Below are 16811 nucleotides of genomic sequence, written 5' to 3'. Positions count from 1 at the left end.
TTTGTTTTTAAAAAATATTTTCAACTTCAAAATTTCAATTTTTCACCCCTACCCTCAACCCACCCCCACCCCACCCCCAAAAAAATTTAAGTTTGTTTTTAAAAAATATTTTCAATTTCAAAAATTATTTTCTACCCTGGTAAAAATAAAAGATATTTCTCAAAAAAAAAAAATCATTCATAAATCAAACACTAAAAATCTTTTTCGGAAAATATTTTCTACTCACCAACCAAACATGAGAAAATAAGTCAAAAATCAACTTGTTTTCGAGGAAAACATTTTCCTTCATACCAAACACACCCTCTATCTTCTATTTTTTCTCACTGGAACATTGCAAAATTATCAAAAAAAAAAAATTACCTGAAAAAGAATTCCATTTGCCTGAAGGAGCTATAAACCAGAAATATTAGCCGGTGCCCGGATCTGGTATTCCGTTCAAGCTCCGGAGACATAGTTAGAAGTACTTCTCAAATCCGAAACTGAAAATGCTAGTACCATTATTGGCCTTCCTTTATCAGTTCTCCACCACGCCATTGTTACCGAGTCGTTTGACATGCATGCCAAGTTTGCTGCAGTTACTCCTTTTCTGACCTTCAAGATTTTCGACAAAAATCCCACGTATAAAATTGAGATTATTTTTGCCGATAAATAGCACACTTTATCCAATTTTATTTTTAAGTTTAGATTACATTAAGTCGAAATTATCTTAATTATAGGAATAATGTATTATTGTCTTTTTTTTAAGGGTTAGTAAGTTATACAAAGTTACTATTATATTAGGCAAAGTGTGTGAATCAAAAATATTTATGTTTAGAAGATGAAGGTGTGTGGCCATATTAGAAGGAATATGATTAAGAACAAAGTTAAATGTAACTACAATAGGTGGAAATAGTATTTGTGATCGATATAATAAGGAAAGTGAGACTGATATAGTTTAAACATATGAAGAGGAGGTGTGAAGATGTATGTATCAGTGAGGAGGGGCGGGGGGGGGGGGNGTGAGAGGTTGATTTTAGCAAGGGTTAGGAAAGGTAAAGATAGGTCGACAAAGAATTGAGGGAGGTGATTAAACAAAATATAACACAATTTCAATTAATTAAGGACTCAACTTTAGATAGGAAGATATTAGGTCAAAAATTAAATTAAAACGTTAGAAGGTAGTCTAATCGTGCCGTACTCAAAGATATAAGTAATGTATGCGTACATCATAACTTTGTTAAGCACCCGACTTATGGTCCATGATCTTTTATTTACTAGTTCACTATGTTAAAATTATTTCTTAAGAGCAAATTAATTGCTTTTTTTTTTTAACTATACCCTTGTGATTCTTTCGAATTTTCAAAATATCATTAATAACGATAATTTAATAAAACAAAAATATTTAATTTGCAATTTCTTAAAAGAGTATTACTAGTATTTATGTCCAAACGGTAAATATATTGTACCAAGAAAAAGGACAAAAGTATTTGTCTTAGATAACAGAAAAATAGAAGAAAGAAGAAAACAGAAGAGAAAAAGCGGACGATAATACTATTAGACAAGAAAAGGTGTTTGATAGCGAGAGAGGAAAGAAAGCATAGAGAAAAAAAGCAAAACAGGGAGATGAGAGGGGTCTCTAATGGGAGATCAATTTCCTTTCTTCTCTTCTTCCTTTCGTTTTCTCATCAATTCATAACAGGTTTGCATGCAATCACCCAGATCTTGATTTTCCTTCTTTTTTTTCCGATTCTGTTTTTGTTATATGATTGTTTTAATGGGTTATTTCGTACTAGTAAATGTTTCTCATAGATCCCTTGTGTTTAAGGAAGAATGATGAGTTTGGAATTCGGAAATAAGAGTGTCAATTATCGATCTCGATTCAATTCGATATCATTAACCCTCTTTCTTTTTCAAGAATTGTAATTGAAAATGTGCAAAAAAAAATTGTACTTAATAAAACATAATAAGAATAAAGATTGCGTACATAGGAAGCTAAGATGAATTCCTAATTTACTATTGCTTTTACTGTCGTATTTAGGATAAGGGTTGTGTGTGAAAAGGTTGTCATTTGTCTCTGTCTAGTTTTGAGAAAAATGGAGTGTTGTGACAAATTCAAGAAAATGAAGATGATCTTGTCTTGATGTTACAACAACTCAATTACAGCTTCAGATTCTTTTTTCTTTTTTTTTTGGTTGGTGGTGAAATGAATTACTGTGGTTTGGACATGTGAAGAGGTGCAGATGCTCCAATGAGGAGGTGAGAGGTTGGCTGTGGTGAGCTTCATGAGAGGTAGAGGTAGGTCGAAGAAGTATTGGGGTTGGTGATTAGACAAGACATGTCGCATCCCAGCTTCCTGAGGAGGTAGCTTAGGGTGGTAGGTTAGTGGGTAGTTGAACGTCGTCTTTTGTCCAACGAGATAGGTTTTTCCTTGTGTTTGCTATGTCTCTACCATTTCTGATTTTCCAAGGGTATGCAGTATACTTTACTATTTTGGGTAGAACTACATGCAAATATCAACCAATTAGGAATATACCCTTATAGCTCGTAAATGGGACAATGAGAAAACTATGTTTGTAAGAAGATAGTTGTTAGTTGATCCCGCTTGCATACCTCAAATTTGTAAACAATGGAGGAGAAATTGAGGAATGGAAAAAGATCCTGAAAAGGTAATGAAAATATCATGTTAATAATTTGGCTTTTGGTAAATGATTGCTAGTAGGTGAGAACAATATGCTATACCTTTCTGCCTAGAGTTAATCACGACCTCCACTCTCAATCAAAAACTTTTGAGGATTAGTCCAATCAATTTGCCAAATATGCTGACAATGTCACCTAAGCACTCACCAATAAAAAGGCTATCTGTGGAAAGGAAAAATCTGAAGCACTTCCCAGTAGGTTGTTGAAGTTGCAAAATTTACAAGGAAAATGAGTATGATTAACTAGTCGTACCGGTTTACATGAGAGATCACTGCAGGATAAGCTTTCTGACTATGCCAGCAGACCATAATTTTAATCAATGTGTCCCAGCTGGGCGTTGTAGAAAGAGACCACTGTCTTTGTTGATTTCTTCACACTCAAGCTTATATATTGTAATGTGCATTCCATCCACTAGTAATGACTGCCCCGACATGGTTCCATTATTTATTTATTTTTGATGAAGTAATAGAAGATTTCATTACAGGCATGACATGGTTCCATTAATTGAGTAAGCCCCAGTAAGGCTTAGACACTTCTATTTGTCCATCCCTTACCTTGACTCTTGACTGCTCCCAGTTCCATCGTTTGCTTCTTGTGAATTTAGTATCCATTCCTATATGTCTAATATTCATCATTTGTATTCTCTTCACCACATCATTCACTCTAGCACCATCTTCTATGTTTCTGGGACATAAAAGGGAGAGTCAGTGTTGTTGTGGAAAAGATTTGAGCTCAACTAGGGGTTCCACAATTTGTCCGTCCTTGACATGGAATCAATATGCTTGAAAATCTAGCTCCCCATAGGTGTTGCTACCATTTTATGTTCTTTTGTCCTTGTTCAAAGATACCCAGGAACGCACCCATCAAACCTGTTTATGGCTACATTTTTATGACAAGCATCTGTATACTTGAATTTGTTTCCGTTTTGTCGGTTTGATTGTTTATATGTGTGTGTTTTACTTTCAGGCTTTTCAGACGATTCTTTAAATCCAAAAAATGGAACAAAAGTTGATACTCATGCTGCATCCAGCAGTAACACTGGGTCAACTGTACTCATTGTATGCCTTGCCCTTGTGGCAGTAGTGCTTCTGTCATTTTTCCTTTTCAAGTTTTGGCAAAAGAAGAAGCGTGAAGAGCAGTATGCTCGTCTGCTAAAGTTGTTCGAAGAAGATGATGAGCTTGAGCTTGAGCTGGGTCTTCGGGATTAAATTTGTGTCAGATGTTAACAATCAATGTACTGAGGTGAGGCTCCTTATTGTACTCTCTTGGAAATGTTGCTCTGCTTTCTACTCCTAGCTTTTACATGGAATTTTGGAATTATTGTTTGGTGAATGAGCATAATGTTGTTAGCACATACCCTTCTTACCATTTAAGAAGATCATTCGGGTTTTTTTGAGTGTTTCAAAATGTTCAAAACTACTAACTCTGATCAACTGCATGGAAAAATTGTAGCTTAAACTTTAAACTGTGTAGTTCTGCTGTCTCCGGAAGTAATCTTGTACAAAAACTTCAGCATGATATGAGAATTGCTTTTATCTAGCATTACTGATGTCATACCTGAGCAAAGTAACTCTTTCAGCCAATTTGCTCTGCCGAACTGTCATATAAAAAATGGGAAGGAAGGAGCAAATATTACTCATTGTGCACCTTCCTAATGTTTATTACTGTATAGATATGCTAAATGGGTAGTCTTTACTCATGTTTTCATGTAAGTTCATTCATAATTTCTGTAGGATGCTTTATCTTTTTGCAGTCTTCTTCTATTTCCTTTTTGTACCAAGTTGCAGGCAATCAAGCTATCTAGTCTTTATTGTTGCTATGCTTTATCAGTAACGTAGTTCCCTTTAGCTAATCTCAAAATTGTATCAAGATGAGTGATATATGGCTTGCTTTCTTTTGCCAAATATAATTGCAACACAATTTTATGTTTCTCCTTTACTAAATTCTTTTACCCAGATTTTCAGTTATCCTGTGTTGAGGTTGTCTATCTTGGCAAACGATTATGGAATGTGGAACTTATCAGATTTTATAAGTTATTAGCTTATGTGTGCTCTGTAAATTTAATGACTGGCATATATGCTCTAATAGTTTTCGTTACAAATGTTAAGGTCTGTGCCTGTATCAGATTTTATATCCATGAGCTTATATGCACCCTGTTATTATGCTATATCAGTAACATAGTTCCCTGTATGCTTTGATTTGGTCTTGACTCCTAGGGGTTATTCCCCAGGAGGACCTGGACAAGTGTTTGATGTGCACGTGGTATATTCTACGTAGTTTCTTTTAATCTTTTGTAATTTGGCTATTATATTATCATGTTACTGTTTAGGCTCGAGTGTCAGCCTGTGTGGACATGAAGTGGTCATGCTGATGAGGAAGTATCTTTTTCTATTTCTTTTTGAATGACTATATGTTATTTGTTTGTATTCAATATCTGCTCAAACTGTGATAATATGCAAAGGCTGTCAACTATTTGGAACGATCAGTCTTATTCGCTTATTGCATCTCACTTTTGCTTCCACTTACTATTTACCTGATATCATCTCGTTGTGTGCAGATGTAAGTAATATCTTCAATCCAGATTCTTGATTCAATGATGACAATGGGTTGGATTGATTCCAGAATATTGACATAAATCAAGAGAAATCTTCATTCCACAATTTGTAGAAATATGTATCAGTGTTAGCAGAACCAAAACTATCATGCATTCTGTTTTTTGGGTACAGCGATCGATGGATAACAGATATTGCCAAACGTCACCCTCCAAAATGAGGATTGTAATTCATCCGTCACAATTTCACTCTGTAATAGTTGTGTAGTAGGTGTTTGCAGCTTGTTAGATTGCTTTAAAATTGAGGAATAATTTTAATCAAAGCTCAAATGAGCTAAACTGTACTTCAAGTTGTGCAAATTTGCTTTTGCACCCTCTGATGTATCACTAGGCCTTAAATATATTTTGTTTTTTGTATGTGTTAAATGTTGTATCCTCTAAATATGAAGTCACATTTCATCAATGAAAATTTTACTATTTTTCACAACGGAAGGACAAGCCATTGAACAAACAAGACTGCAGGTTAAAGTTGAACTAACATCAGTGACCCTAAAGCAAGGAACTGAAGTATTGGTATAATTTAAAGCAAAATATTCAGCATATCTTGTCAAACTTCTGTTCTCAATATATTTATTCAGAAGTTGAAGCAGTTGACCTGCAATAATTAAAATAATACATGAATCTCACAAGTATCGAATAAGAAACAGATTATTCTGATTGATTTAACACATTGACCACTAAACCTAGATTAAGACTACAGGTCAATACCTCTAGGAAAGATGGTTACAGAAAAAGAAATAATAAACATTACGCCTATATCTAAAGAATCTGTCTGAAGGATTCCTGCATTCTGTGCCAGAAGCAAACTTGGGAAGTCTTCCTAATCGGGCAGACAAGCTATCATCTGTGTCGATCACTAGACAAGCAGCATTTCAGTAATTAGTTGTCATCTTCCCGTCTTTGCTCGTTTCATTCCTGTATTACTAAATGGAGACATGCTAGGGCTCATTCGGGGACTCATGCTTGGGCTTTCTTCCCTTAGTGTGCCATTTAGCATGGCCAATTCTCTTAATTGTTGCTTCTTATAAACATCCACAGATTCATCCTGATACAGGAAAAACGAGGGAGAAAAGAGTCAAAGGGCTAGATAAAAGTTGGAAGCAAATGATGGCAAATGGCAACTATATCGTTTTAACTCGTACCACAGGCTTTAACAGGTTCTCTAGGATCGACACTGCATGATCAATGCGGGCGTCAATGATGTCTTCCGGAAATTCAGCCTCCACCAGGAGATGTAGTGGCTCTTTGAGGTGCTCATACCCAGGTTTATCTTTCAATTTCTCTTCCTACAGGAGGGAAAAAATAACAATGCAAAAAAGCAATTTAAAACTAAATTATAAGTTTAAGCTACTTGTTACCTCCACCAACACAAGTACCAGGTAAGTTTGTCAACCAAAACTCAAAAAATCCACTTTAAGAATTAAGCATTATTTTGACAAACCATTTCGGAGTTGTCATTTTCAGACAAAAACAAAAGATGTATGTGTGTGTGACAGAAAACACTTCTCTTATAGGCCCTCATGAAGCAAGTCATAGTAAATCTAAGTTTATTCAAGCTTGCTCTTACAACAAACATTGAGTGAGAAGAATAAAAGGGCCTAATACCTTGATAGAGTCCTTGACTGAGCCCTGTCCTCTGATGTAGACTCTACACTCTGTAATGGCTTCAACTCTCTTTAGGGAATTCCCACGTGGTCCCAAAATTCGACCGACAAAATTATACTGCATGGTTTTAACTTGGTCAAGATCTGTTTCAAAATTTAGGAAGAAAAAGAGGAACATGAAACACCACCCTCATAAGGTTCACATACATTCGGGAAATTCTCCACAGGAACATCCAGTCTTATGACTCTCTTCACAACAGGAGTGGTTGCAGTTCCCGGCACAACATGCCAATCCAGAGGGGAAGGTTGAAATGGCGCCATTTTCTGGAGAAATCTATTTTCCTGTAGTAAGTAAAAACATCAAGGGGTAAATCCTCCAGCAATGTCCGCGAGCAGTTATTCAAACTCCTTCAAGGTATGAAGATGGAGTCAACAAATATATTATCAAAAGCTACTTACAATACCTGTAATGCGGAGTAGGAGTAACAACTCCTACAATACCTGACTAAGACTAACACCACAAAAAGTGCTAAGCTTTTTTTTCTTTCTATTTATCTAACTAGGTTATGCTTTGTGCTTTGACAAGGAAGCAACAAGTGCGAGGAAAAATGCGGGTTACATTTTCATTAAAGTAATCCACGTGGCAAGGATAGATTACATTTCTGGGAAGAGCAAGAAGTCCTTAATAACATCTGAGAATTTTATTATATGGCATATAAGAATAAAATCACAGGTCAAAACAGTAAATTTGAATGCTGAAACTCTGAACAGAGTTGGCAATACCATCCTCTACAAAGCTACTATTATTGATAATGATGCATGAAAATTCCACCTGCTGTACTTACATTTCTTTTTAACATTTGCGAACAAGCATAGTGTTCTAAGGCTCAAGCTACATAGATTATTGAAACTACAAAATTGAGCACAATAATTCCTGAGCTTTAGAAAGTCAATCCTCCTGAATACAGAAGCATTTTATCTAGCTAAGTAATTGTCAAAAGGAGTAACAGGACAATGATACAAACTTAGAATAATTCTTAAAAGTAAGCTACAAAATATGGTTTCTCAAACACATATTTATTGAGCTACAAATACACAAATTAGAATTCACATAGAATCTTGAGGAAGTTAACTCTTGTGATTCAAGACATAAACTTGCACAAGGGTATAAGTATGTAGGATTATCCACATTTAGTATTACAACTGCTCCCTTACAGGAGAAACATCAATTATAGTGCTTGGATTTCCACATTTACTGTAAAGGAGAAACGTCAATTATAATGCTCTAATAGTGTGTGTTGTGGACCTGGTTTCCAAGGAAGCACATAAGGTAATTCACTTCCAATTGATATCTAAAATTAAAGGTATGCTAAAAGATAGAGCAACTAAAGTACTAAGAAAAATCTCTCGGAGCACATGAGCACCTTGGCCAGAAATGCCCAGAGGACGGCCACGCAAAGGGCAACCTAACGATCTTGGACCTGGGAAGAACATGCAGGCTTGGGAAGGAGGCAACAGTGCGAAAGGACCCATAGGAAAAGGGAATGGTAAGGTTCCACTGGAGTACCGGACCAAGGAAGCTCTGTCACTGAAGCTTGGCCTCCACGATTTGTTGAATCCATCTTCATATTAATATGCCTGTTGTAGTGGGAGGACCTAGTAGCTCGGCGAGCTCAAGAAAGATTGCTTCGCCTAGTGCAGTTCAGATTTTGCCAAGCCAGCAAAAGACCAATGAAGCTGTGGGAGTTGTTTTGTCCAAACAAGGGACAAGGACTCAAAAGCTCCTGGTTGTGATGTTCTACAATGCATGCTTTTTCAAAAGAGGGGGGGGGGGGGGGGGGGGGGGNTGTTATTGGAGAGTTCACTTATGCAGTCTTGGGATTCTTCTCTACTGGATCAATGTTCAAGCCTACTACAGTAACACTGATTCCCAAGGTGCAGAACCCAACTAAGATCACTGAGTACAGGCCAATATCATGTTGTACTATCTTATACAAACTTATCTCAAAGATACTGACCCACAGGATGCAGAAGGTGATGGATGGATTGGTGGATGCAATTTTATCCCTGGTAGAGTGGTAGTGTGATTACTGATAACATTATTATGTGCCGTGACCTCATTAAATGGTATGGGAGGAAAAAGATCTAACTAGGTGTATGCTGAAGATTGACATGAAGAAAGCTTAAGAATCCATTGAATGGACCTTCCCACAACAAGTTCTCAAGGCTTTGAGCTTTCCCACACAGCTCATAAGCTGGATTATGACCCGTGTTACCACAGCTTCACATTTTACACTTATTAGTGGCACCCCTTCCCATGCCAAGAAGGGTCTAAGGCACGGAGACCCCTTGTCCGCATTCCTTTTTGTATTACCCATGGAATACTTGAATAGACGGCTGAAAACCTTGAAGAAGCAACCTGATTTTAATTTTCATCCCAAGTGTGAGAAATTGTGCATACCTTGGGTTTGCAGATAACTTGTTGCTTTTTTGCAGGGGTGACCTTAAATCTGTCTCTATGTGACTGTATTACTGCCTTCTCTAGTGCTTCTGGTCTTGCGAACTGAGAAGAGCTTCATTTATTTTGGAGGTGTAAATGTGGCTGACCAAGCAGCTATACTACAGCTTCTGGGATTTACAAAAGGTGCTCTTCTTTCAAGTACCAAGGTATACCCCTCACGGCCTCACCTAAAAGAAAACCTCAGTGACTCAGTACAAGCCCCTTATAGATAAGATGATGGACAAAACTAAGCCTTGTGCCTCTAGATTCCTATCCTATGCTGGTAAGGTACAATTAATCAAATCTGTCTTGTTCTCTGTCCAAAACTTTTGGTTACAAGTTTTTATTCTGCCCAAGAAAATGATTCACTTTGCAGAGTCCTTGTGTAAGGATTCCCATGGGCTGGGGGTGCTGAGCCCTCAAAAAGGCTTTGATAGCTTGGGAAAAGTTATGTATCCCAAAGACAGCGGGTGGTTTTGATTTTTTAGATATGATTGATTGGAATAGAGCTGCCATTTGTAAGCACTCAGTGTTTGAATAAGGACAGGTTATGGATCCAATGGTTCCATACCTACTTCATTGAAGGAGACAGTACATGGAATGTTCATGATAACCAAGCCTCATGGATGATCAAAAAGATCCTCAATGCCAAAAGAACTATGGAAGCAGCTGGCTATGAGGAGCAGGATGTTGCTGCTATGACTAAATTCAGCACAGAAACTGTCCATTATAAGCTGAGGGGGGACACTACACTATAGTGAAGGGGATGAAGTTACTATCCAACAACCATGGGGCACCTAGATGGCTGTTTGGAGAAGACTCCTACCTAAATATAGGCCAAATAGAGTATTCTACCTGACATGCCCTACCTTCTTTGCACCGACACTGATGAGAGCCTGGACAATTTGTTCTTCAAGTGCCAGTACTCAGCTGCCGTTTGGGATAGGCTGCTCTCATGGCTGGCCATTCAAAGGGTATCTCTGGATTGGCATGAAGAAGTGATGTAGGCTGTTAGACATGCTAGTGGCAAGTCAGTGCAAGCTATCCTATACAGATTGGATTTAGCATGCTGTCTATAATTGGTACAGCATGAAATAAACATGAGGTCCCTTGTAAATATTTATTTTATTTTATTTTTCTCTTCTTTTGCTCCCCTCTGTTTGCAGGTCACCAGCATCTCCTTAATGCTGAAGAATACACCATTACCATTTTCAAAAAAAACATGAGGTCATTTCTGCAGAAGAGTAGAGGACCTGATGCGTTAGTAAGAATGGCTGTTCAAGCAATCCATTGAGGGGCTCTCTATTCCTCAGATTGAATAGTAGGCTGGCTATACTCAACAATTATTCATAGGCTACGTTAGACAGTTAATGCAGATCTCTTGATGTATTTAGATTATTTTGCCATCAGTGCTTGGGGGCTTGTTGTCCAACACTGTGAGACTTCTGTACTTCTTTGCTACTTTGGTAATACAATCAGTTAGTCACCAAAAAAAATAGTTAACTCCTATAAAAATGCATAGTTTGAGAATCAGGAACAATCAATTTACTGAAATCAACAATGTTATACTAATAACTTTAGTTAATACTCGTTACGTGATAAGAACAAGTCTGAAAGAGTATGACCACATTAAGAACAACAGTCGTGACATAATTACATTCCAAAGTATGACCCATAACAGCCATACATGCCTAAGCTAACCTCCATGAAGTATAGAAGCTTATCATACCTCAGTTTGCATTGCACTCCATGCCCCCATATTTATCTGACCTCCATTCATATGTTGACTGACTGACCTATGTGGACTCTCTTGTCCCATCCTTTCCTGATCCACGAACTGATTTGACAACAAAGCTGTTGCTCGCATGATTTCTGCAGAAGTAAGAAACCCAAAACCTTATTCAGTCACTAAATTGAATGCTTCCCTCAATTTACCTTTCACAAGATTTCAGCAAAGACTGTCAGTGGTGGATTCACCAAGCAATCCATAAGACACCATTTTAGCTTCATTTTAACCAAATTCACCTTCATCCCTTTTGAACACATAATAATGTTACCCATATTTTAAGTTTGAAAAAATAACATGCAAAGAGAACCCAAATGGATCACTTTCCCTAGAACTACCGTTCCAAGCTTCATCCACAGTTAAATGCACGAGTTAGAGAGCAAACTATTAAGCTACAGGGTCAAATTCGACATCAAACTTTGTATTGATGCAAAAAGTTCAGTATTCCAGGACTATATAATGATGCCGAAGACAAGTGGAAGAAAGTGGAAATCAGACACTTGTCCAGGTCAGGCTTTGAACCAAATTCTATGATTTGTAGATTTGAATTTCTACACTTACTGATGTTGCATCCAGAAAAGCTACTTAGAGACTTCTGTTTGGTAACTTAGCATTTGGTAAATAATTATGTCCCATTCCACTTACTGATTCTTTAGTTAATTAGATGATAGTAACCGCATCTTAGTTTTGATTTTAGAATCCTCCCGGTCTCAGAAATCAACCAATAGAAGTTGCCTTATATTCCTATATTAAAACCTCTAAACAATAGGAAATAAGAAAAGTAAACAAAAATTGACGGATTCTTTGAATTCAATAGATTTGGACACTCTGATTCTCTTTGGTGAAGCTTTTCTAGCTTATTTAGTGCATAATAATTAATAAATACTAAACTTAGAGCAGTGTACCCGGAGATTACAAAGGACTCCCAGAACAGTATATCCTTTATTTATGTCTCAGTCTTCTCCCTCTTTGTAAAGTATTATTGTAGCACCAATAATTCATGATTATTTGTTTTGTTTCCATACAAATCAAAAACTCCAAATTAATACAAATCAGCCCTTAGCTTCTTCTTTTTTTCCTCTTGATAAGTAAATTGTTCCTAGCCTACTAAGATTCCACCGCCCAATCATAGGCTTAAAAACCTCCGACTTGCACTTTATCACAAAAAATTATGCCACTTAAAATTTTCCATTAATGACTGATTTCTGGCTATGATGCAGTCAGAATAATTGGACATCCAATAAGGCGTCATGTGTAACGGGGTAAGATTACGGACCACAAAACAAATATGTGGGAACTCTTATGTTTGCTGATATTTAAACATTCAAAAGAAAACTCAATTTTATCAGAGTAGTAGCATAAGACAGTCTGATCAAGACAATAAAAGACACTAAACTTAACAAAATAACATCTATTAATGATTCTACCATTAAAGTCAACAATTTAAGCATATCAGGAGAACTTTCTTCACCATATATTGTTTTGAGATTATTGGTTGTTGACAAAAAAAACCCATTCCAGAAACAACAAATGTTTCCATCTTTGTCATCAAATTATTCAACTCCAAAGTACTTGAATTACGTGCTCTTTACATTTGAGAGATCAGAAAGCACGAAAGAGTGCAATCTGTGCTATTATATTATTAAAACTTTATATACTTCGACCGTAAATCCTTCTCCATATGGGCTATTAAGCATGTGTGTACAAAAAAGGAACATCGACTGTGATGTGTAGCAGCTGAACATGCAATTGCTGGAAGTTAAACTTATATCTAGGTGAGACTGAAGAAAGGTGTAACAGAGACTGTTACTTTGACTTTTTGGGGTTATATATATTTCTTCTTCATGCTGGTCGGTGGAGAAGTGGGGAACGGAAAAAAGAAATAATAACTCTTAAGACCCTCTACTCACTTGGAATCTTGTGTAGCAACACGTCAAATTTTCCAAGAGTGTTCTGACTATGAGAGCAAGCCTTGGCGCAACGGTAGAGTTGCTCCTCTCGTAACTTGTAGATACATGTTCAAAGGTGGAAACTGCCTCTTTGCAGAAACGGCATGGAAATATTTGCAAACAGTATATGCCCAATCGCCACTCACCTGCACCAGCCAGAAGCACTTCGTACACAGGATAAGCCCGCCCGCGACTGGTGTTCGAACTATGCAATCTTTTACCTCTTTTATTTTACATGAACTATTCAGGCTATCGTCATCAAACAATTCAACAATTTGTTGGATAAAACATTTTAAAAGCTTTCAACAGAAGAAAGAAACTTCTGCTCCAACATAAGATATCCAGAACTACTATAAAAAGTTCTTGTGGTTATAATTTACTACCTTGGTTTAGAAGTCTACTGCATATAGGAAGTATCTGCATGAATGGCCCCAATTTTTGCCTCTCCCCCAATAACTCTGCCAAATATCTGTCATTTCGCAATCAGCCAAATCACATATTAATAAGGAGAGATGTATCTAGAATTGACACAGAAAGTAATGGTAATAGGGTATACTCTATTTCAATTATTTATAAAAATTGACCGCTTGAAATAAAGAGTCCAATGTAGATGCTAATCGGGCAGCAAAGATGGACTTAACTTGTGGTTAAACATACAACAATCTTACGGCAAACATTACTTGACCTTGTACATGAGGTTACTGAGAAAATCAGCTTGACACCGAGAAATTTTCCTTGGTAAATGAGAACTTGAATAAACTTAAATCAAATAAAGAGTAGTTATCATCAGAATGTCCTATTCAATTGAGAAAACTCAACTACTCAACCCGATTTTCATGACACAACCAAGAAAACCTTGAGTCAACAACAAAAAGAACCTGAGTCAAGTGATCAGCCAAGCCTAGAGTCTAATAGAGTATAGGGAAAGTGGCACAGTAATATATTTGGATCCACCTGGTTAAGGCCTGATGTGTGTTGCAGGTAGTAGATGCAGGCACAACCACTGCTTTGATCTTGAAGTAAATTACAATTGTATATTCACATAAAGTTTGAACCAATTATTAAAATATTTGTGGGTTCAGTGGCACCCTGCACCCACTGCCTTAAAATCTTGGATCTTGCACCACAGAAAAGGATCCTAAAGTGTCACCACATGTAAGAACAACTAGAAACCAATATTCAACAATCATATAGACGATATTATCAAGGTTTTGTTGACTCAAGATGCCTATAGAGACAATTAACAGAAAAAGACAACCAAGAAAACCAAGAAACCAACAAAACAGATCCAGACCCAACATTCCAAGAAAGCAGTAACTAACGAAAACTGATTGAAAACAAGAATCAAGATTTGACCTTTCACGATCTGTAAGAGAAGATGACCTCTGAAGTGGACCATGGATTCGAGTTGGAGAGTACTGGAAGTAACTCCCATGGGGTATTCTATTCTCCAAATTCATCTAAGAAACCAATTCTACAATAAAATCTTTAGTCAAGAAACAAACTTTGATGATGTCTGTTATACATACAAAGATACAAAAGGGGGTCTTACTGTGAACAGCTGTTGATGGCAAGGCAAAAAGGGGAAGGTGGGGAAGAGAGACTTCAGTCTGCTTCCCCCCTTATTGGACCTTGAGTTGTTGTTGTGGGGGGGAGAAAGAGACTGATTAGTGGGAAAACTCCCTATAAATACTATGGCTGCTACTCACAAAAGGGTGTACCAATGGAGTAGACCTTTTTTCACCATCACATATATTTGTTCTTTTTATCTACATAAAATTTTATAATATCACAAAATCTTCAATTAATAGTAAGCATTTAATTAAAGATACATTCAAACTAATTTTGAAACAAATGAATTTGACCGGAATGTTTAACTATAGCACATCCCTTTGATAATTTATTTATTTTGTGGAATACTAAACTCCGATGTATACACAAAGTTGATATTTGTTATTTTTTTCTTCAATATTATCGTTATCATATTATTAAATCATATATTCTTCCTTTCTTTTAAATCTGTCTTATTTTTAATGTGTCAAATAACTACTTTTGTTCCGTTCATGTTGAAGCATAAATTTTTTGAATTTGCATTTAGTTTAATTTACGTTCAGCATATGATCACAGTCGATATTGTATTTCTTTTTGCTCGAGGAGAGAGACTCATATAAAAGATAGCATGAAAATCTACCCCTTGAAAACCTTCTTTCTTCGGGCTAGTTGTAGTAGAAAATTACCCTCCAAAAAATTGCAATAGAAAAAATTAACGGCAATAATTTTTTGACCTATTGAAACTCTTTAGACGATTGCATCAGCACATAATTTTCCTCCATTCACATAATGTTTTTATCTAGACTAGAATTAAGACTTTCTTTATTACTTTGAGAAGAGTATCATTGGTTTGACCAATGTGAAAAAATAAATAAAAAAATAATAATTTGAAGCAATATTTTTGAAAACCTAGTTTGCTACTACGCGGGAATCTCAACTGATCGATGTCGAATCCGCTAAGTTTTGCTTCCCTCTCTCCTTCATTTATTAAGTGAAAAATAGTTGTTGGCATTCTATAAGCGACTCGATCGAGTGTATGAAATTTCTTTTTTTTTAATAGTCGACCCGTAAGCTGATAATATCTTTGTTTAGAGGGACATTCCTATCGAGAAGGATAAAAAACTACTACTTTCTGATGATCAAGGAGTCTTGAGACTCGTAAAGAATTACGAGGGAATAAATAACTCAAAGAGCTTTATAATGAATTGCACTGATAGCAAGAAATTCAATTCTTTAATTGAAAAAACATCATTTTATCAAATATAAATAAATATTTCTTTCATTATATATGATGTATAAATTTTTCCACAAATAGAAAAACTTCCGTGCACCAGGCTCATAAAATGAACTAGTAGAAGAAAAAAATACAGACACATAAAACAGAAATTTATCTAAAATATGTTATTTCCTTTTAAAAAAAAAACTTTTGTGAATCCTGAGTTGTCTATTTCATTCTTTTCTAATAATTTATGTGACAAAGAACACATAATTACGAAAAAAGAAGAAGAAGAAGAATAAATGATAAATATAATTTTACACAATTTAAAAATTATTAATTCTTCAAACAACTAACGTTTTTTTTACTTAATATCACTGAATTATCTTTAATGCATCTATTAAGACGTAAGTATTTTATTTATAACTATCAAAATGAATTTTGTGATGGAAATCAAACATGCAATTAAAAATAAAAGAGAAAAGGGACTGAAAAATACTCCAATTTTGGCCAAAATTGTTGTTACGATACCAAACTTATGGAGGACCTTTTACCCATGCACTATTTAATAGTGTATTTTAAATATATATATGTGCCCACGTGGACACGTTACTATTTATAATTATGCAATAGCTATCCAAAAATCAGTAGAATCACTTTTATTTCATTAATAAATACAATCCAAGATAAAATTAGTTGATAGCTTTAATAAAAATAATCATAACCGAAACGACCCATCACTCCTAGATAAGAGGTACATTTTATGCACTTAAAAAGAAATAAGAAAAATTTACGTGCAGTATATCTTAAAATTATATTTATACGAGAAAAATAATATATAATATTGTTGATATGTTGAATCATATTTGTCAACGGTGTTCGATAATTCTAAATGTGGTAATCATGTATGTTTGACAC

The 16811-nt window shown here is 35.8% G+C and overlaps 2 protein-coding genes across 2 annotated transcripts; one reads left to right on the top strand and one right to left on the bottom strand.

Annotated features, from left to right (window-relative positions):
* The first annotated feature begins 1478 nt into the window (after positions 1 to 1478).
* Positions 1479 to 6022, top strand: LOC125844440 (uncharacterized). The gene is made up of 3 exons (XM_049523759.1): positions 1479 to 1678; positions 3643 to 3918; positions 5234 to 6022. The coding sequence occupies exons 1-2, from the start codon at positions 1603 to 1605 to the stop codon at positions 3882 to 3884; spliced, it is 318 nt and encodes a 105-aa protein (XP_049379716.1). The 5' UTR covers positions 1479 to 1602; the 3' UTR covers positions 3885 to 3918; positions 5234 to 6022.
* LOC125844392 (KH domain-containing protein At1g09660/At1g09670) lies at positions 5830 to 14879 on the bottom strand. Its single transcript, XM_049523708.1, has 8 exons — positions 14679 to 14879; positions 14483 to 14600; positions 13510 to 13595; positions 11121 to 11263; positions 7099 to 7233; positions 6893 to 7009; positions 6430 to 6573; positions 5830 to 6332 (listed from the first exon to the last, which is right to left on the bottom strand). Exons 2-8 carry the CDS (start codon positions 14584 to 14586, stop codon positions 6174 to 6176), a joined length of 888 nt encoding a protein of 295 aa, XP_049379665.1. The 5' UTR covers positions 14587 to 14600; positions 14679 to 14879; the 3' UTR covers positions 5830 to 6173.
* Positions 14880 to 16811: the final 1932 nt, after the last annotated feature.

The sequence above is a fragment of the Solanum stenotomum genome, chromosome 1 (genome assembly GCF_019186545.1).
Source record: "Solanum stenotomum isolate F172 chromosome 1, ASM1918654v1, whole genome shotgun sequence".
Classification (NCBI taxonomy): Eukaryota; Viridiplantae; Streptophyta; class Magnoliopsida; order Solanales; family Solanaceae; genus Solanum; species Solanum stenotomum.
Note: the sequence above shows the minus strand (reverse complement) of the source record. Positions and strands in the feature narration are given on the sequence as shown.